Here is a 21578-nt window from a genome sequence, read left to right as displayed (position 1 = left end):
CATCATTCCCAATGAGTAGGATGTCATCAACATAAAGTACTAAGAATGTCACAGCATCCTTAACTACTTTCTTGTACACGCACGGTTCCTCCGGGTTCTTGATGAAACCAAAATCTTTTATTGTTTCATCAAATTTCTGGTTCCAACTTCTTGATGCTTGTTTTAGACCATAAATTGATCTCTGAAGCTTGCATACCTTATGCTCGCTTCCCATGGATGTGAACCCCTCCGGCTGCTTCATATAGATTTCTTCCTTAATGTCTCCATTAAGAAAAGCAGTCTTCACATCCATTTGCCATATCTCATAGTCATACCATGCAGCTATGGCAATAAGGATTCTTATGGACTTGAACATTGCAACTGGTGAAAAGGTTTCATCATAGTCAACTCCTTGTCTTTGAGTGTAACCTTTCGCCACCAATCGCGCCTTGTAGGTCAATACCTTACCATCAGGCCCAAGCTTTCTCTTGTAGATCCATTTACACCCTATTGGAACAATTCCATCAGGAGGATCTACTAAAGACCAAACTTGGTTTGTATGCATTGAATCCAATTCAAACTGCATAGCTTCAAGCCATAAATTTGAATCCGCATCAGAAATTGCTTCCTTGAAGTTTCTTGGATCACATCCAATGTCGGGTTCATCTTGATCCCCTTCAAGAAGAAGACCATATCGAACAGGAGGTCTAGAAGTCCTCTCGGATCTTCTAGGTTCAGGCGTGTCCAGTAATGGTTCCTGAGGCGTAGGATCGTTATTTTGTATTTCGGGTTCTTCTCGAACTTCTTCGAGTTCCATCATCTCGCCTTTCTTATCCAATAAGAACTCCTTCTCCAAGAAGGTGGCATTCCTAGAAACAAACACCTTTGTTTCAGCAGGATAATAGAAATAATATCCGATTGAATTCTTCGGATACCCTACAAAATAACATAAGCTGGATCGACTATCCAACTTATCTCCCACTGTCTGCTTCACGTAAGCAGGACATCCCCAAATCCTTAAGTACGAATACTTAGGAGCTTTACCATTCCATAACTCGTATGGTGTTTTGTCCACTGCTTTAGTGTGGACGTTGTTCAACAACAATACCGCCGTTTCAAGCGCATAGCCCCAAAACGAAGGTGGAAGCTCAGTGAAGCTCATCATGGATCGAACCATGTCCAACAAAGTTCGATTACGACGCTCCGATACACCATTAAGCTGTGGTGTCATAGGAGGAGTCCACTGAGAGAGAATCCCATTCTCTTTTAGATAGTCCAAAAAATCGGTACTTAAGTATTCTCCACCTCGATCCGATCGAAGTGCTTTAATACTTTTACCTAGCTTATTTTCTACTTCAGCCTTGAATTCTTTGAACTTTTCAAATGCTTCATACTTATATTTCATTAAATATAAATACCCATACCTTGAATAATCATCAGTAAAGGTAATGAAGTAGGTGTGGCCATGTTGAGTCCCAACTCTAAATGGACCACAAACATCTGTATGGATCAAATCCAACAGATTTTGACTACGCTCAGGTTTCTCCTTAAAAGGAGATTTAGTCATTTTCCCTTTTAGGCAGGATTCACAAGTAGGTAGAGAGTTAATATCAGACATATCAAACATGCCCTCTCCCACTAGCTTGTTCATCCTCCTTGAGGAAATATGACCTAGTCTAGCGTGCCAAAGGTTTGCCGGGTTTTGACTATCGATTTTTCTTTTGTTTGTTGTCGCCGGTTTATCAACATAATTTATTGGAACGTCTTTTAGTTTTAAGTTGTATAGATCGTTTTCAAGTTGTCCATTTCCAATCAAACATTCATTCTTGTAAATATTGCAAATCCCATTCACAAAATTGCAAGAATAACCATCTCTATCTAGCATAGAAACAGAAATAATGTTTTTAATTAAATCCGGAACAAATAAAACATCTCTTAAAAATAACTTAAAACCGTTCTGCAAAATTAAACAAACATCTCCAATGGCTGTAGCTTCAACTCTGGAACCATTCCCGAGCCTCAGCTGGGTCTCACCCATTCTAAGCCTGCGACTTCTTATCATCACCTGCAAATCATTGCAAATGTGAGATCCACATCCGGTATCCAATACCCAAGAAGTAGTATTAAGTGAAATGTTTATTTCAATATAGAACATACCCTTTGCAGTTCCCAACTGCTCTAGATATTCCTTGCAGTTGCGCTTCCAATGACCGGGCTTCTTGCAGTAATGGCAAACATCCTTGGATTTTCCATTGTTTGAAGCCTTTGTCTTGTGCTTCTTCTCGGGTTCGACTTTCTTGGGTGGGGCAGAACGTTTCTTACCCTTCGTACTTGGCCCCTTCTTAGCAGAAGATGAGGAGCCCACCAAGAAAGCTGGTTTATCCTTCTTTAGTGTGGATTCATATGTCACAAGCATATTGACCATCTCTTCAAGGGTGGCCTCTATCTTGTTCATATTAAAATTTACCACAAATCCGTCAAACGAAGAAGGAAGAGACAGAAGCAGTAAATCCACGTTGAGTTCATGCTCCAACACCAAATCAAGAGTTGCTAACTTCTGTATGAGCCAAATCACTCGTACCCCATGATCACGGACCGAAGTCCCTTCACGCATGCGACACGTCATTAGCTCCTTAACAGTAGCGAACCTTTCAGCCCTCGATTGAGCCCCAAAAAGTTCCTTGAGTTGAGCGTGAATGTCAGCAGCATTCACGGTGTCCTCAAATCGCCTCTGGAGTTCATCAGCCATCGAGGCTTGCATATAGCATTTGGTCTTGATGTCATGGTCCCACCATGCATCAAGTTTGGCCAATTCCTCCGGACTTACGTCAGCTGGTGCTTCCTTCGGAGGTGATTTCTCTAACACGTAGAGCATCTTCTCCGAAGTCAAGACAATCTTCAACTTCCGGAACCATTCCGTATAGTTTGCGCCAGTCAACTTGTTTTGTTCGAGGATCGAGAATAATGGATTACGCGAATTCATTGTATGAAATACTGAAAAGAAAAACAGATATATATCAATGATTGTTTAAGCAATTTACTAAGACATAAAATAGGCGAATTTAATTTTATGAATCTCACTCCCACTATTTTAACGATTTCACTACCCTCTAGTGAAAACGGGAAACTTTTTCCTTAGTGAGAACATGGAGTCCAATTGACAAACTTATGGTCCCGAATAATATCAGCCAACCATAATTCTCAAAAGGTAGAGCCCAATTGCTTCCAAAGCAACCCCCATGTATTTACCTCATGTCCAATAAGGGCCCAATAATATGACGCCGTTTATACTGACATGTCAAGATGACCCATCAATATTAAGTTGTGATGGACGGTCGCCATGTGGATCCCCCAATAATATGAGCCGATCCCATGGGAGTTCCACCCAACTTACAACATGTGTCGATCCAATGTACAGCTTTCCGACGGACGGGCCCCCCCAATAATATGAGCCGGACCGTATCCGCGGGTAGCATCACATACATTGACCGTTGATGGAAGGTAGGAACATTTAAACAAATTTAAATTTCCTTTATTTATCTTGATATCAATTTTAAATCATATTTAAAATGAGGGATTTTTAATTATGAAAATTTGTCTCATCATTTTTCAATTTATTGTATGCTTGCCGGATTCATACAATTATGTCTAAAACATGCATACAATCATAATATCATATATTATATATAGGATGATCGATTCCATTTCTAATTGACTCGTGGTTGCCAATCACGAGTCTTAGTCCAATCCTAGGTAATATGCAGTATGCAATGCAATCCTATTACATTAGCTTCCAATTTACATTTCTTCGTCTTTATTGTCTGCTGGGCCCACCATCTTCAAATCTTGATCTCCCACTAAATCTAATGTATTTACAATAAATAGCAATGACAAGTAGGGGATACATTTTAGGGGTGGGAACGGGCCATAAACCAAGCCCACTTTTATTACATATGACATTCATATTGGGCCATAAACCAGGCCCATTAATAAAATCAACAACAATAAAACAAATATAAATTCCTAACATACACCTACAAAATTGGTCATGGCAATCGATCATCCTTATCCAATAACATTTAATTCAAAATTAATTTATTGGATATCATGCATATGGCAATTTAAATTTAAACAGGATAAAATCATATTTTATATATAAAATCATATTTTACATATAAAATCATATTTTACCTTTTATTAAATAAAATCATATTTTATCTACAGAATCTAATTTTATAGATAAAATCATATTTTACTTAATATATACATAAGATCAAATCTTATCATCAATTGTACCAAAAATAATTGATTTCAAAATTCAATTTAAGGATAAAATATTAAAATTTTCCAAAAATTCAAATTTATCCAAAAATCAATTTTAAAATTTTCGGACTCGAACAATTCGATCCGATACCTCGTGAACCAATCAAAAACAATTTTTGACCGGACCAAAAATAAAATTTTAACACATTAAAATTAATTTAAATAAAAAAAATAATTTTTCCCGCGGGCCGCCCGGGACACTCCCGGGCCGGCCCGCACCCGTGGGCGCGGGCCGGGGCAGCCCGGCTGCCCCTTTAGGGCAGCGACAATCGCTGCCCTGGCGGCGCCTGGCGCCGCTCCTGGGTGGCGCCGTGCGCCGCCCTGGGCAGCGCCGAGCGCTGCCCTGCGCTGCGCTGAGCAGCGCTCGGACCGCCCCTGGGCGGCGACGTGCGCCGCCCGGGGCAGCGACCGTCGCTACCCCACCGGGCAGCGATCCAATCGCTGCCCGGGTTTTGCCCGAAAAAAAAAAAATTTATTTAAAATATTTATTTTGTTTTAAAAAAACCAAGACTCAAAAATTTTTGTACAATCGATTAATTTAATCGTTTGATCTGAGCAACCTGGCTCTGATACCACTGTTGGGTAACTGGCGTTCAGATCAATCACGATTGATACCCGGTGCAGCGGAAGTTTAAAATTTTTAGTATGGAACAATTCCATAGTGTGGGTATCAACCATACGATTAAATTATTTGTGTGTGTAAAATTAAATAACTATTATTAAATTTTACCTTCAATCTCGAAACGAGATTATTGGACACCACACAGATTTCTCTGCGCTTCTTGTATCTCCCTGGAACTGATGAACAAGCTTTCCTTCAATCAGGTCCACGAATGGAGGTTTAATCCCTCTGATAGATTGCACTAGAAAATCTATCAGAAGTTTTCTGCGAAGAGAATAACGAATTTGATTCGCTAATCCTGTCTGCAATTCAAAATCACAGACCGGAAAATCTCTGACAGAGAGAGAGGGAGGGGCGGCCGAATTTCTAGAGAGAGCTAGGGTTTTTTTTCTTCGAAAACTGTCTCTCAAAATTATGACCAACTGTGTGTAATTTCTGTACTGCAATAACTTATTTATAATGCAGGCCACTAACACCTTAGGGCCCATTAGTCATAAGTTGAGGCCCGACAAGCAAAGCCCGCATGTTCAGAAATTAATATAAAATTCATCGTGACTCCGATTGATAAACCGATTTTACCAATGTGCACAGAAACCATTTCTGCACATTTTAAAGTCAAGATAAATTTTCCTGAATCCGAATTCAGTAGTTTCCAAAAATGTACATCCCTATGTCATTTTAGGAAATCCTACTTCCTTACTCTTATTTAAGAAGTCCAACTTCTTTATTCATTAAATTTAACTCTTTAAATTTAACTATCTCAACGGGGATTAAAACTCCATTACACTGTGTGACCCTCAATGGTTCAGGGATACAGCTAGCCGTGGGCTCACAACTCCTTGTGACTCGGAACAACGATTTCCGACTTGCCCAACGAATCATGGTAAAGCGCCTAGCAACATCGCCCCATGATTCCCTAGGTATCACTGATAGTGCCTACAAGAACCAGTAGATTTTGGTTAGCGTACAGTACGGTCCCTTCATCCATATATCCCGATCGAATCAACAACCATTGGTATATCAAGAGTCGCTCAAGATTCGATAACTATGCAATACATCTTGAAGATCAAATTAGTGACATCGCATGTGCTACTAAGAAACCATTTCTTAAATCACATCAAGTACTCTGGCCAGAGATTCGTCACACTAATATCTCCTCAGATCGCATAGGATATCCACACTCGCAAGTATGTGGTGAATCCTTGACAACAATGCATCGACTCCTATATGTGTTGTAACTGTACCCAATCCCGACACCTGATGACCCCCATAGAGTCGGTAAACGAGTCAAAGCACAGTACTAGCATATAGAGTCTCCATGATGTTTCAAGTAGTAAGGACTAATGGTGTACAACCAAAACCGCGGATTTTATCCACTCGATAAGTGATAACCACTTGGAAAGTCCGGATAGGGTAGTTCGATTATTCATCCTATGAATATCCATTTGCATGCTTCGAACATCTCCATGTTCCCTACCAATGAAACGTGGTACTCCGCATCGCAAAGCTAGTCTCAAACTCGAGCGATCCTTATCCTTATTATCGGACGGCTCAATCGACTAGGAACAGTTTAGAATATACAGTGACTATAAGATGTATTTCATGATAGACATCCCCATGTTCTACCACATCTTACATACACTATAGTATATTCAAGGTCTTTATCAAAACAACAATAGTATATCATAATATAACAATATGAAGAAAGATAAAGTCATTGCCATTAATAAAAGTGTAAATTACATTAAACAAAAGATCGTTTGTACAAAGAGTCATCAAAGCCCATAGCCACAAGTTGGCTCACTGGGCACCCACTCTTTCAAGCGTGTCCTCAGTGTGTCCCTGAGCAAGCTCAGAGTGGAAATTTCTCGAGACAGTCAGCTCAGCCTCAGCAGCAAGCACCTACTGTCCACTCTTTCCAACCTCAGCAGCAGAATAGGCAGGAAGCTAATCAGTATGCAAGCCAGCCTCCCAGACAGCAGGCATGAGTTTTTGCTCTGTCTAAGGATCCGCAAGCTCAGGCTTCACCTGATAATGACAGATCAGGTAACGCTCGATTTTGGTTTTCCATTCTTATTGGACTTTTAGATACTAGTGAGTCTCTTGCCTCTTATTGAAGAATCTGTTTTATGTTTAACGTGCCTCTAAACATTTGTTGAATCGTTCGAATTGACGAACACTCCTGTAGTGTTGTTAAATTTTTATTAACCGGATCTTTCAAAAGAATTAGTCGAGACTAGGAATTATTATCATTGATTTCTTATCTTTTTGGAATGAGAATTGTACTGATCTTTCAGAGCTTTTGAGAATCGTATAGCAGATGTTTGTGCCGAGCAGTTGTATACTATTCTTCGATGTCTGAATTATTTTTGGATCGAATGGTCTTCTTCTATTGTATGATTTGATGATGGAATTTATGCCGATCAGCGCTCTCTTCTTATCGAGATTTTGGGATGTATCTTATTCAGAGGAATCACGCTCTAGTCTAGACATTGAGACAGCTGAAGATGCTCGAGACTCAATGTCTGAATCTGGACTTTGAGCTCGCAGCGATCTTATTGATTATAAGATCTGTTATCTATTGTCTTATGAGGAGATTTTCGCGATATTTTCTAATCTTAAGAGTTGGAGTATTTGTTTTCACAGACGGAACCGATTATGAGGACAGAGAAGAGGATTAGATGGTGTAAGATTTTTTACTGTGAATCTTTATCTGAAGAATTTAATGCAACAGCTGATGCCTTGAACCGTAGGATTTGATCTTATTTTATCTACTATCTATTTTTGGTTGTCTGATTGATGAAATCTGCTACCGTATTCTATTTTAATACCCTCAGAACGACGGACAGCCAGGTCAGATGAGTCGAACTTAGATGTTATGCCTTGAATTGGAACCAGCGATGATTCGATTGTGACGGAGCTTAGGAAGATTTTTGACAAGAATGAGTCGACTTTGGATTGACGGACTTGAAGGAGTAATTCGAGAGACAGAGTTTGTGTTGGAACCGTGTTTGATTTCGAGGACAAAATCTTTTCTTAGAGGGGGAGAATTGTAACACCCTAAATTATCTTAATTGACTTTATTTGAGATAATCGGAGATTACAGAGTTCAAGAGCTGACATGATTTTGATCAGGGTCTATTTTGCAAATTTTGGAATTTTCAGGGACTAAAATGCAAATATAGGTTTTGTTAGATATTTAAGAGGGATTTGACTCATTCTTTCATCCCATCTCCTTCCTCCAAACCGCCTCCTCCATAGAAGAACTCCAAGCGTGAGTTTCAAGCTTTGAAATTCCCCGGTTTTGTCGATCCGTCCATTAGAATTTATTTTTGAAGGCAGATTAGCTATCACGGCTGCGAGAGCTTCGTTCTATAGTAAGTTTTTCTTCGATCAGCTAGACTTCTATTTTTGGATGTCGTTAGAATCTATTGAGTTTTGAGTATGTTGTTCTTGGCAGAGTTCTGATCGTTTATTCTCTGTCGATTTTGAAATAGAGCGTCGTCCGGATTTGTTATGATTTTTGGAAGATTATTCGAAAGTTGAGTTTTTGTGATTTGTTGGAATTGGATTGTTATGGTTGAATGTTGGTTGTTTTGAGTTTATTGGATTGATATTATGTTGTCTGCGTTTTCGATTTGATTAGAATATAGTCGTTATGCCGCCGGTTTGTAATTGGGATTTTGAACCGTTTTGAGTTGATGATATTTGGCTATTGAGTTTGATCAACATTGTTGATCTTCTCTTACCTCCATACAGATTCGTTAGAAGGCCGTTGATTTGTGAGATTTCAGGAGTTGAATCGCTTCGAAGATTGTAGCCGGTATAGTATCGACTTTCTTATTTTCGACTAGAAAGTTTGATTGAATCTTGAATGAGTATTGTTGTTGTTTCCAGGTTGGAGCATCGACGTTTGGAAGAGATATAAGACGACTTAGACTAGAATGGAACAAGTTACTCGAATCCGACTTGATTCGAGTGTTCCGGAAAAATCACATACTTGCATGTTATTTGATTTACTTGAATGAATTATGATTTGCATTGCATTCATATTGAGCCAATGGATTTATTTCATTTTGAGTTAGACGTTCTGAGAACTATAGTAGGGGGCATTGGCAGACGATTTACTGCAATGATCGACTTAACTCTATATAGTTGCTTCAGAGTCTAGAGGATTGAATTATACACTATCCACCCCGAGTGGAGGGTCGGTGCGATTTTGTGTGATAGTTCATCCTCGGGATCCCAATAGAGGAAGAGAAGAGCTGATTACCTTGATTATCCGGACTTGATAATCCCAGAGTTTTAAAGACATGCATTTCATTTTGATTGTCTTGAAGTTGCATGGTTGATATTTGATATTTTGAAGTTGATGTATTTCATTTTGATATGAATGTTTGTCTCTTTTACTGGGAATTGTATTCTCACCGGATTATCCGGCTGTTGTCTTTGTTTGTATGTGTACTTGGCAACATGTGGGGCAAGACCGAGTCAGAGATCGCATGGCTAGGTGGTCGAGTTGATAGAGTGAGGCCTTGTTGTTGTAGAAGTCGAATATGTAATCGAACTTAGATTGTATTCAAACTCTTATTGTATTGTATTGCATTGAATAAGCTAGACTGAAACATGTTCTAATAGTTTGAAATTGTATGACTCTAGAACTACCTTGTATTGAATGATTTATGCATGTTGAATGGATTTAGTTTTGAAAACTTGGAGTTGTATAGAGTCAAGCAATCTGTTTTCTTTTCTGCAGATCTGTGCCCGCTCGATCGGTTGAATCTTACCGATCGAGCGAGAACCTCTGAGCTGAGGCAGAGTGTTGGACTTTTGTGTCCGCTCGATCGGTAATATTTTACCGATTGAGCGGAGGGCTTTTGTTAAGTCTCGACAGAGACTTGGACTTTCTGGCCCGCTCGATCGGTAATGTTTTACCGATCGAGCGAGCACTGTTTAAAAAAAAAATTTCTTACTCTTTAATTATTGAATGCTATTTGTTGTTAATCCGAGATTAGATGTTTAGAAATGAGGTCTCACAATTCCATTGAAAGAAGATGGTGCATCCACCACGGTGAAGCAAGCCATTTTGGTTACTCTCTGCTCTCCATTTCCAAGAGATAATAGGAGCACTATCTGTCCCAACGGTTGCAAAGCATGACCCGTGAACCCATACAACTCTGTGGTAATTGGGTCCAACTCAAATCCTTCCAATTTCATTTGATCAAGGGTTTCTTTGAAGATAATGTTCACTGAGCTACCAGTATCAACAAAGATGCGAGCCACATCATAATTGGCTATGGTCAAGGTGACCAATAAGGGATCATTATGAGGTACCGCCACATCCTTTAAATCTTCCCTTCCAAAACTAATGTTCGGATCAGTAGGATAGCTGAGCTGAAAATTTACCTCAAAATTTTCCAATCTGCGCCCGTGAGCTTTGCGAGCCCTTCCTGAATCTCCATCTGTAGTGCCTCCTGAAATCATATTGATCATGCCCCTATGAGGGTGATTTGCAATTTGCTCAACCCTATCTTCCTGACCATTTTGCAGAGCTCTTCTCTGATGATCAGGTTGGTTTCCCCTTACTTCATTTCGCTGATTCCTCCATTGAGGAGCTCGGCCTTGGCGAGGAGGATTTGCTCTCCGAGTCAGCTCATCCCTGAGTCGAGCATCCTCAGAAATAATTCTCTGCACCTCCTCGCCTATCCTCTGGCAGTCATTAGTGATATGCCCATACTCCTGATGAAAGTTGCAAAACTTGTCGGATGGCGGTAACCGCGGGCCTTTCTCAGCATTCCGAGGCCTCACAAGTGCTCGCCTATCCTCACATACTTGCATTGCCTTCTCCAGGCTTACCGAGAGTGGTACGTAAGGGTAGGGTCCCTTAGCCCTGTTCATCTCTTCCGCAAACCTTTTTCTTCCGACTTCTGGCTTCCCTTCTACCTTTGCTCCTATCTTGGTATTTGGCTTACTCCCAGACGTTCCTTTCTGTCTCCTTTGCCTCTGTGCATCCTCCAAATTCACATACTTCTCAGCTCGACTAAGGAGCTCATCATAAGTCAAAGGAGGCTTCTTGATCAAGGATTTGAAAAACTCTCCTCCCCTTAACCCTTGAGTGAAAGAGTTTACCAAGGTATCGGCAGTAGCAGCAGGTACTTCCAAAGCTGCTGTATTGAAGCGCTGGACATACTCCCTCAAGGGTTCCACCTCAGATTGCTTCAGATTAAACAAACTAAGAGAAGTATTCAAATATTTTTTGCTACTCGCAAATTGGTGTAAAAAGGCTGAGCTGAAGTCATTGAAACTTCGAATGCTACCAGGCTGTAAAAGGTTGAACCATTGCTGAGCTGACCTCACCAGAGTAGTGAGGAAGACCCGGCATTTAATTGCATCTGAATATCTATGCAACAGGGCTGCATTTTCAAATCTCCCCAAATTATCCTCCGGATCTTAGCTCCCATCATACTCCCCTAAAGTAGGCTGCTTAAAATTTACAGGGAGTTCTTCATCTAGAATAGCCCGAGCAAAAGGGATTTCCCTCTGTATAGGCCCAGGCCGACCTCCGACTTGCCGACCCAGTCTCCTGATCTATTTCCACACCGCATTCATTGGGTTTGGCTGACCTACGGGTGGAGGTGGTGGATTCTGACCCATGGCCGCTTGCACCGTTTGAGTGATGAACTGACTTAGCTGATCTACAGTCATGTCCGCCACATTCCCTCTTCCCCTTCCCCTTCCTCTTCCTCTTCCTGCCATATCTACGCCTTAACTTGAACTTCCCACAGACGGCGCCAATTGATATACCTCAATAAAGTGATCTCCTTGGATGAGCTGAAGAAACTCCTCCAACAAAATATGAACTGCTGCTGGCCTGAAACCACGAACAAGAGTGTTAAGGAGGGCCGGAAGGTGTTTCGGCATATCCCCTCTGACGCTCAAGTCAGATGCTAGAATAGCGAAATATAGAGAGTGGTGTGTGCACACGAGTGGAAAATTAGGATGCAAATAATGAAAATGAACCTGTTATTTATAGGAAAGAGCTCCGGATTTAGCGTTTACCTTCCTTATCAAGAACCCGAGGATCTCGGGATCACGATCTCGAATATTTAGTCTGAGATCTCTCCCAAATCTTGTCTAACGAATGAATAAATGATACACTTAATCTGAGCTGAACTGTCATCACTAAGACTCTATATTGCTGCTCTTTCTGGGGTCATATAAAAAGGGGTGAATGAGTTGTTGCTGAACCCCTGAACTCACCCTAAACCACTGATCCTAACATCTTAGCTAGCTTACCAAGGTTATCCAATTCCTCTACTAAGCTAACTCCCCAATGACATCGGGGCCGAGCCGAGCTGGTAATTATAGCGGGGGAGCTTGGCCGAGCTCCCGACCCGAGCTGGTAATTATAGTGAGGGAGCTTGGCCGAGCTCCCGAACTCCCGAGGCCGAGCTCCCGACCCGAGCTGGTAATTATAGTGAGGGAGCTTGGCCGAGCTCCCAAGCTCCTGAACTGGCCCTAGTTGATTAGGGGTAGGCTTCTATCTTAGGATCATCGAGGAGCTAAGGTGATTTTCTCCTCCGGGTATCAATTATTATTATTATTATTATTATCGATAAACTCATTAGAGAAATTAGATTTGATCATTTTAATAGATTTTCAAAATTACCCCTATCATTCTTTCAGCAAATTCGATAATTAAAAGAAAAAAAATAATTTATCATTCAAAAACTTCTAACCTAATCTTTCCACTATCCCATTATCCTAGTTTTTAATTACTAATATCTCATTACCATAATGGAAGATTTTTTTAAAAAATAAATTCAAATTTATAAAAATACATTTTGTACACATACAAAGCATGTGGGGTTTTTTTATAATTAATTTAAAAAATAATTTTATTTTCAAAACTACTGTACTGCAAAACTCCATCACAAAGAGTGGACGCGTCCGCTCTTTGGTTGCAGCGGACGCTGCAACATTTTCTTTCTTTTTTTTAATTTTGTTTTTTGTTTGTTATGTGCAGCCGTTTCTTTTTTATTATTATTTTTGTTTTTGTTTGTTATTTTAAATTAAAATATTTGTCATGCTTTGAATAAAGATAGAAGATCATTTTATCAAATATAATTGTGATTTTGAAAATTATTGTTAATCGGATAACTATATTTATAAAAAATATTATTTTTTAAAAAAATTAATTTTTTTTAAATTCAAATAATTTATGATAAATTAAATAATATTTTTAAAATAAATTAATTTTTTAAACATATGGTTATCCGGTTAAATATGATTTTCAAAATCACAAAAACTCTATATAATGCCTCTTATATCTGATAGACAAATCTTCTATTTGATCCAACCTATAAAATATTAATTTTTTTTTAAATTGACAAATACTGATAGATCAACTAATATTTTTAAAATAAAAAAAAATTTATAAAAAAGGTTATCCGATTAACAATCATTTTCAAGATCACAATAACTCCAGATACTGTCTCATATATAAATCTCCTATTCAATCCAGCCAATGAAAAATATTAATTTTTGTAATCAACAAATATTTGATAAATCAACTAATATAGACGGAAGTAGTTGTAGGGTGGTCGAAAAACCTTTTTTTTTTTTTTTTTTTTTTACTTTCTAACTTGATTTCAATCTTTTTTGGGTAATACCTCACGGGTGATGTGGACTTTTGTAATTGGTGCAAATCATGTGGGTCACATATGATTATGTGGGACCTACATGATTTGCACTAATAACATACTTTCACCTATCCCATGGGATAATACTGATAGAATAGGATCGAACCTTCTTTTTTTTTGGTTTCTGTATTTCTCGCACCAAATAATAAAGTCATGGGAAAGGAAAACTAATGCACAAAACAAGGCCGACTCCATTTTTACCCACTCATAAATCTAATTTTAACGCTCAACGTATTTTTATTATTGAAAGTTATATACAACATGTAATAATTATTTTCATCATTCAATATACGGTCTCTCAAATCTAAAATCCTGAATCTGTTCCTGTATCGTATCGTATTCATATTTTTGGTCTTTTATACTAAAATTTGAAAAATCCTTGTACCAAATACGTCTGGTTTTCCGCCAAACAAATGGAGTGCTTTAGTCACATGAGCGACGTGATCGCAGCCGCCCAAGTTCATCTCAATTGCATGTCAGTGTACACTTTTTGACTTCCTTCAATGCGTTAGGTTTTTGCCAAAAGAGGTGTTTGTTAATTGTACAAACTGACAACTCACCATTTATACATATATTTTTTTTAGAGTCACCATATATACATTTTTGCAACATATATATTATTATTTCATGTATAGTATTCAAAATATTGATGTGCTTATATTTATATATCATTGATCCTTAGAAACTAAAGCATGGTAGAGTATCCGAAAAACCCGAGAAAAGGAAGAAAATTTCAATGGTATTTTTTTCTTGCAAAGAATATATATTCTAGCAAAAACAAAGAAATTATAAGTCCAGAAGTAGGATGGTATAATTAGTGGAATTTTCTCAAATTTTGGTGGATTTTCTTAATTTTTAAAAAAAATTATTTTCGATAATAAAGTCTCGTACCAAATGAAAATAGTTAAACAAAAATATGGGAGTAGAAAATTAAACACCCAACATTGTGACCACTTAATGGGGGCATTAGTGGCACTTTATAGGACCCTCCATCTTTGGTTAGTTGGACGGTTCATATTAAAAGAACATTAAATGGAGCGAATAGTACCATTCAACTCATTAATTAATGTGCAAACATTATTCGATTAAGTTAAATAAATATTCGTTGGGCGTATAATTTTTCACGTCTAGAGAAGTCGGAGACGGATTCAAAGATTAGATTAAGAATGAACTTGAATTTAATGCAATAAATTATATATTATTATTGAAAATATAATAACAGACAAGATTGGTTAAGTTAGATTCGTATGTATATTTATGTTGGTATAAAAATAAATATAAAAAAAAGAATGTATCTGGTCATCATGATATTAGATTATGGTGATGAGTTAGAAACTTTGGGAGAAGTCTAAAATATGCCATAATTTGCTTACCATTTTAGTCAGTTCTCTAAATGGTTAACCGACATTTCTTTGTTTGTCACCGCCCCTTTCTAACAATATCAAATTACTTATCTTTTCATTTCAAATTCTATCAACTACATAACCTACTCAAATAATTTAGTTTCTAAATAAATACATATACATATATATCTATACAATATTATAAAGGTTGAGCACTATATACTAACTGCTTTGGTTAGTTAATGACATGCTAAATTTTTTTTACCACCTTTGTCCTTCATAATATTATCTTCTTTCTGATTTAAAATTTAAAATTAGGCTATCATAATATTATCTTCTTTCAGATTTAAAATTAGGCTATAAAAAAAACAGTTTTTAAAATTCCAATTGTGGGAGAATTATGTGAAATTTTTCTTGAAATAAACACGTTTTATACATGCAACGCGTGTGCAACATACACTAATATATATAAATCATTTAGGTTCTTTATTTGAAAAAATAAAAGAAGGGAAATATTTATTTGCTACTAGTTTCTTTTTATTTTTAAATGCTACTTTTTTTAAATGCTAAATGCTACTTTATAAAAATAAAAAACTAGTTTTTATAAATAAAGTTATATAATTAAACTATAATTGTAATTTTAAATAAGATTTCACTAAATGTATTAGAAAGTTGGTTTTTAATCAAATAGTAAGACACGATACACAGACCAATTAATTTTACCAGATTGCCTATTGTCTATCCAAAGTGCTAAAGCCTAAATAGAGTATGTCTACTATTAGACGGGTTTATCCGACCTATATATATATAATAAAAAGTAATAATTTTTTACACAAAAAATAATATTTTTTCATCGTTTAAGTCAATTAAGATATATATATATATATATATATATATATATATATATATAAAATACATATTTGACTCATGAAATCATCTCATAGGAATTTTTGTGAAGTTTAAAAGTAAAAATTCGAAAACCCTAAATAACATACAAAATTTATCGTAAGAATGGCAAACACCGATTATTCTTATATAGTAAAAGAGGACACTTATTATTTCAAAAAGGGTTGATCCCGAAGGGGACCCAATCTCACATGAGTCAGAGACTCATTAGCTCATGCGGGGGTTAAATCGAGAGATGTGCACGAGCGGTAGGAACTTGAGGAAGGGAGCAACATGGCCAACCCCTAAAGCATACCCCCACAATATTTCAGCAGAAAATATGCTCCACACGAGAATCGAACCCGCAACGCTGGAGAAGGACACTTATTATTACTACATAGTTGATCTGTCTCATATCTCTACTATTTTATTAAAGTTGAGATAGGTATAGTAACTACTTCTTCTCATCTAATGTGGGACACCAAGTTTTTTTTTTCCATTTTACCCTTCATTTTATTCTTTTCATGAAAAAAATTCGTGCCCATTTTGAAAAAATCTCACTTGAAAATACATCAATCTTTACACCATATTTTCTCCAAAAAATGGAATTCAGTTACTGAGCTATCTACACTTTAAAAAAAACTGAATCACCAACACTTTTATTCATATTTTCACACGCAAAATGTGTGTCTATCCCGCTAGTAATAAATAAAAAAAAAATAGGTCATGGATGTTGGCCCTCGGGGTAGCAAACATCGAAACTTTCAGTTAGAACTTCCGCCACCACCCCATTATTTTCCAGATAAACAGGAGGAGAAAAATCCTCGTTTCGAAGAAAGTTAGCAGCTTTGCACTTGAATTCATACTCACAAGTCACACCCAATGCCTTTTACGTTTATATATGGGAAAGTTTTTTTTTAAAGATTTTTGACCAAATGGGCTTTCAAATATATAGTTTACATGTATGTATATGCTATAAATTTTAATTCTTATACAAAGTCGAAAGCACTCAACACGTGGCCCATTCAGACTATGATATTTATTTGTGGCTATGGGTAAAAGAGAGTTGAAAGCACAAGGCATATCATATGCATTGGAATCCCAATCATAAGATATAAAAGGGAAATTAAAATGAAAGGATCCCTCGGTCTTCCTTTTGGACCAGTGCACTTGTATGTGCTATATATTCTCTAGGCACGACAGGAAGAGACCTTTTTTTTTAAAAAAAAAAAACGTTTTATTTTGTCACTATATAAAATTGTAAGATCGATATCGCCTCTTCTTTTCTTTTTTCTTCTCTTTTTATTTTATTGCGCCTAGGGTGTTTTTTTTTGTGATCACGACACTGTGTGTGAATTTTAATTAAAATGTCAAGAACTCAAGTAGTATTTTAAAGAGTTTCTAAGAAACACTTGTCAGCGTTTTTTTTACAAAATTTAAAAATCTGATAAATGTTTCCAAATATTCTCCCAAACACTAACTCAATATCATTTAATTGGATATTTGAGTTTTTATTAAACAATAGATATCTTGAATTCTCAACTATGTATTTCAATCTTTCTCTAAAACATGTACTTCATAGAGTACACTTTACTATTTTATTTATCAAATTAATTTTAAATATGAAAATAGTTTGTTATAATCAATGTTTTCAAAATCGAATTGGACCGACCGGTTCGACCGGAAACTGGTCACTGATCCAGTCCGAAACACCCCCAAAAATCGTTTTAACAGAGATCCACTCAGAATCGGTCAAAACCGATCGAACCGGTCCCAAAAACCAGACCGAAACATGTCGAACCGGTTTTTCTAATTTTTTATTTTTTTAAAAAAAATTAGTTTTTTTTAAAAAAATTTAAATCTTAATTTAATATTTTATTATATATATACATGATTATTTAGAATGTGTACTTCGTTAAAAATATTATTTTAGCATTATTAGATTTTTTTATTAATTATTTTATTTTTAAAAAATATATATATAACTATAATTAATATTTTGAATGTATTTATATAATTATTTATTTTTTAAATTATGATAAATATATTTTTGTCTATTTATACAGATCTTTTAAGTTTTTAAAATTTAAAAGATATTATTAATTATATTATTTATATAAACGATTTTACGATCCGACCGTTTGGTTAAAACGGTTTGATCGATTGTATCATTTTTTCAAAATATATCAATTTAATTATCGATCTGATTATGAAAACATTGGTTATAACTGCAAGTCGAACCTATATGGTCCTGAACTTGATACAAATATTTCTCATAGTCATTTCGTACAAGTTACCGATTTGTGGATTATCATTAGTCAGACTAATTGTATAATTGTAACATATGTAGGTTAGATATTATAAGGATTTGACATTTTACCTATTTTAATTAATTTAAATGTATGATTATTTTTTTATATCATCATTAGAAAGAATTATGATATAGCATCAAATTTTTTTTTATATAAAATTTATAGCACTAAAATTAATTGTATAGCTCTCACCCCATTTTAAATTACATTGACATATAGATATAATATATTCCCTCCTTCCTATATATATTGTCTTCTTTAGATTTTCACACATATTAAAAAAATTTTTAAAAATATCAAATATACAAGTTTTCAGATTTACCCCTAGTTCCAAAACCATTTGAATTAATTCCAAAATCAATTTCAATTGCATTAAATTTGAAATAAAATTTGGAAGATGAATGTCTATTTTTCTTTACATTTTCCAAGATATTAGAAATAAAATTAATAACAAGTTTAGCATTTCCAAAAAACTAGTTAATAACAAAAAAAACCCAAATTAAACAAGGGTATAATAGTAAAAGAGGATAATAAAAGCTTACCAAATATAATATATGCTTATATATTTGGGATATAGAAAAAAGAAAATAGGACAATATATATGGGACGAAGGCAGTAGATATTTATAAATTATAATTTCATTAACTGTACATAGGTAATATATAACTTAATTAATTAACAATTATTATTTTATAGGGGAAAAATTACAATATTCTATTTTAATTATTTATAAAATAAGCTTGCTTATTCATTTCATAAAAAAAGACTATTTATTAAAAATAAATAAACAAATGGATATTATAATAAATCAGAAATTTTTATAAGGGAAATAATAATTATATAATAATTATTAAATATACTTGTATAAATTGTCAAAAGAATAATTAAAACAATTTTTTTGAATTGAAGATCGTCTAATCATACAGATTAATTAGACCAAAAAGAATGAAAAATTGCAGCAATTGAAAATGCTTATTTGAATGGATAAATCAAATGTATATTGAATATTTTTGGATATAATATATATTTTACATACACAACTTATACAGCAGCCTTTGATTTTTGCTAACCTAACAATTTTTTTTCCATTTTTGGATGAAATTATCCAGTAATTGAAATTGATTTTAAGGTAAATACCTATTGGCGCGGCATTCCCTGGCCTCGGGCTGAGCTCCGCCGCAGGAGGAGGACGGCGGTACGCCACCGCACTTCTGACACCGTGCGGACAACAGTATCTGGCGGCAAGAAGGGCAGGAGGAATGAGATCCCAGCCACGTGTCAATGCACGCGACGTGGAAAGCGTGGCCGCACTGCGGCAGCACGCGGATCTCCTCGCCGGCGGCGAATTCGGCGAGGCAAATGGCGCAGTCGGAGAGCTTCTCCGCCTGCTCCTTGTCTTCGCCGTAGGTGTGCTTGGGCAGCGCCTTCAGGACCTTCTTCTTCAAGCCTTTGTTAGCCGCCGCAGGTACTGGAGGAGCGGATGTAGGAGCTGAGGAGGCTCCGCCGGTGATGCGCCGGATCCAGGTGCAGCGAGCCACGGCGACTAAGCCTAACACGCAGATGAGCGCGCAGAGGAGAGCGGCGAGTATCACCACGAAGTCGGCGTCGAGCGGCTCGGAGGTCGGAGAGTTATCTGGAGACGACGGCGGCGGCGGAGATGTTGCGGCGGCGAGGAGACGTGAGCGGGCAGTCATGTTGGGAGAGAGGAGAGAGGAGAGAGGAAAGAGAATGTGTGGTGTGGATATGTGTCTTCTGCTCAGCTTCAGACTGTGGAAGCGGAGTTGTATTTTAGCATCAATTAATTATTTATTATTATTATTAGTTGTATTTACTTTTTTCTTTTTTAAAAAAAAGGTATCGATTTTCGTCGTGAAAATTCACGTGAAGTCCTTACATGAATATTTTATCCTACTGATTAAAATATTTTTTTACTGTAAAATTATATATATATTCAGTTATTTATTATGAAAAAATATTGTATAATTTATACACATTTGAATGATTTATTATATATGTTAAAATTATTCTGTAATTTATACTGACTTGATTGAATAATATTTTATTCATTTACTATAAATCAATTGAATTCACCTTTTTCATAAATATAAAATCCTAAAATCGTTGTACAGGATAATTACTTTATAATCTATTTTTTTTAAAAATTTTTAGAGAAAAGCTAAAATATAAAATACTTCAACATTAGTTTGAAGAACTGTTTCTTTTTCTGGTCTAGAAGTTCAGGTCACCCCGTCACCTTTTTTTTATTTATTTATGATATAATTGTATGACATGGTTTGAATCTATATTTTATCCTTGTAAAAAAAAAAATACTTCAACATTATATTATCATTTTATTATTCCTTATTTTAAATATATATTTGTTAGTTGGATGGGACAGTAACATATATATAATTGATTTAAAAATTATTAGACTAGCTATTTGGCTTTTTTTTTCTTATGTGATTTCAAAAATTATATATAGCCATTTAAATTAATCGGAAAAAATTATCGGAGAATAAAGATGATTTTCAATCAGAGCATAATTAAATGAAGTATATATACAGTCCAAGTAACATCCTACTATCATGTGGATCTTAATATTTTTTTAGTGGATCTCACAAATATTGATAAATTTTCATTTTTGAACACATAATTAGATAGTGTCTGTAAAGATAAGTTTAAATTATATCACCTTAACCTATTATTTGAAAATTTTGAAGTGTTAATTTGACTAGTGAAATGGGTGGATCCAATAATGAGTTAAACCCATTTTGATAATATACATTGATTAAGTTGAGTGGATAAATATCAGCATTTAAGTCACGTTTTTTTTTTCAATTATATGTACCAAGCTTATCCTCTTTACTAATGTCAACTTAGCCAAAGGATTTTTACGTTGAATACAAGAATGTAAAGTACTATGTCATAAGTATAAGCATATAGATAACAATATCAATTTTTTTCAAAAAATAATATCAATTTTGTGTAGAAAAACATATATATGATACATCACACGTCCAGAATAATAATAATAATACCAAATTAATCAGGCATCATTATATCTTTGAAACTAGAGTTTGGTACATTGGATAGTATACATCAGCAATAAACCATTTGCTCATGTAGGCAATATTTGATGTGTCCAACTCTCAACCAACTCTTTATTTTTTTCGACTCATACTACCGGTCAAATTATCAAAAATCCGATGTTATATATATTGAATGTTATCCTCTCAAAAAAAAAATCGAAGATCAAATCTAACCGATCATATTCATATGTATAACGTATATAAGATTCATATATTTTTCTGTTGGAGTACCGTGTTCTCGTGCCCAAGATCCAACGGAAGTTTAAAATTTTTCGTCTTGACATTCAAAACACGTTTCGACACTCGTATGGTTTAATTGACAT

General features: G+C 35.7%; 1 protein-coding gene across 1 annotated transcript; it reads right to left on the bottom strand.

The window, feature by feature from the left end:
- Positions 1-19128: 19128 nt before the first annotated feature.
- Positions 19129-19941, bottom strand: LOC140875556 (RING-H2 finger protein ATL80). The gene has a single exon (XM_073279272.1). The coding sequence runs from the start codon at positions 19858-19860 to the stop codon at positions 19291-19293; it is 570 nt and encodes a 189-aa protein (XP_073135373.1). The 5' UTR covers positions 19861-19941; the 3' UTR covers positions 19129-19290.
- Between the last annotated feature and the right edge of the window lie 1637 nt (positions 19942-21578).

Source organism: Henckelia pumila, chromosome 1 (assembly GCF_033568475.1).
Source record: "Henckelia pumila isolate YLH828 chromosome 1, ASM3356847v2, whole genome shotgun sequence".
NCBI lineage: Eukaryota > Viridiplantae > Streptophyta > Magnoliopsida > Lamiales > Gesneriaceae > Henckelia > Henckelia pumila.
This window is presented reverse-complemented; position numbering and strand designations above follow the sequence as displayed.

Coding starts and splice junctions, on each gene's coding strand:
- LOC140875556 (XM_073279272.1), bottom strand. CDS start 19,860: ATGACTGCCCGCTCACGTCTCCTCGCCGCCGCAACATCTCCGCCGCCG.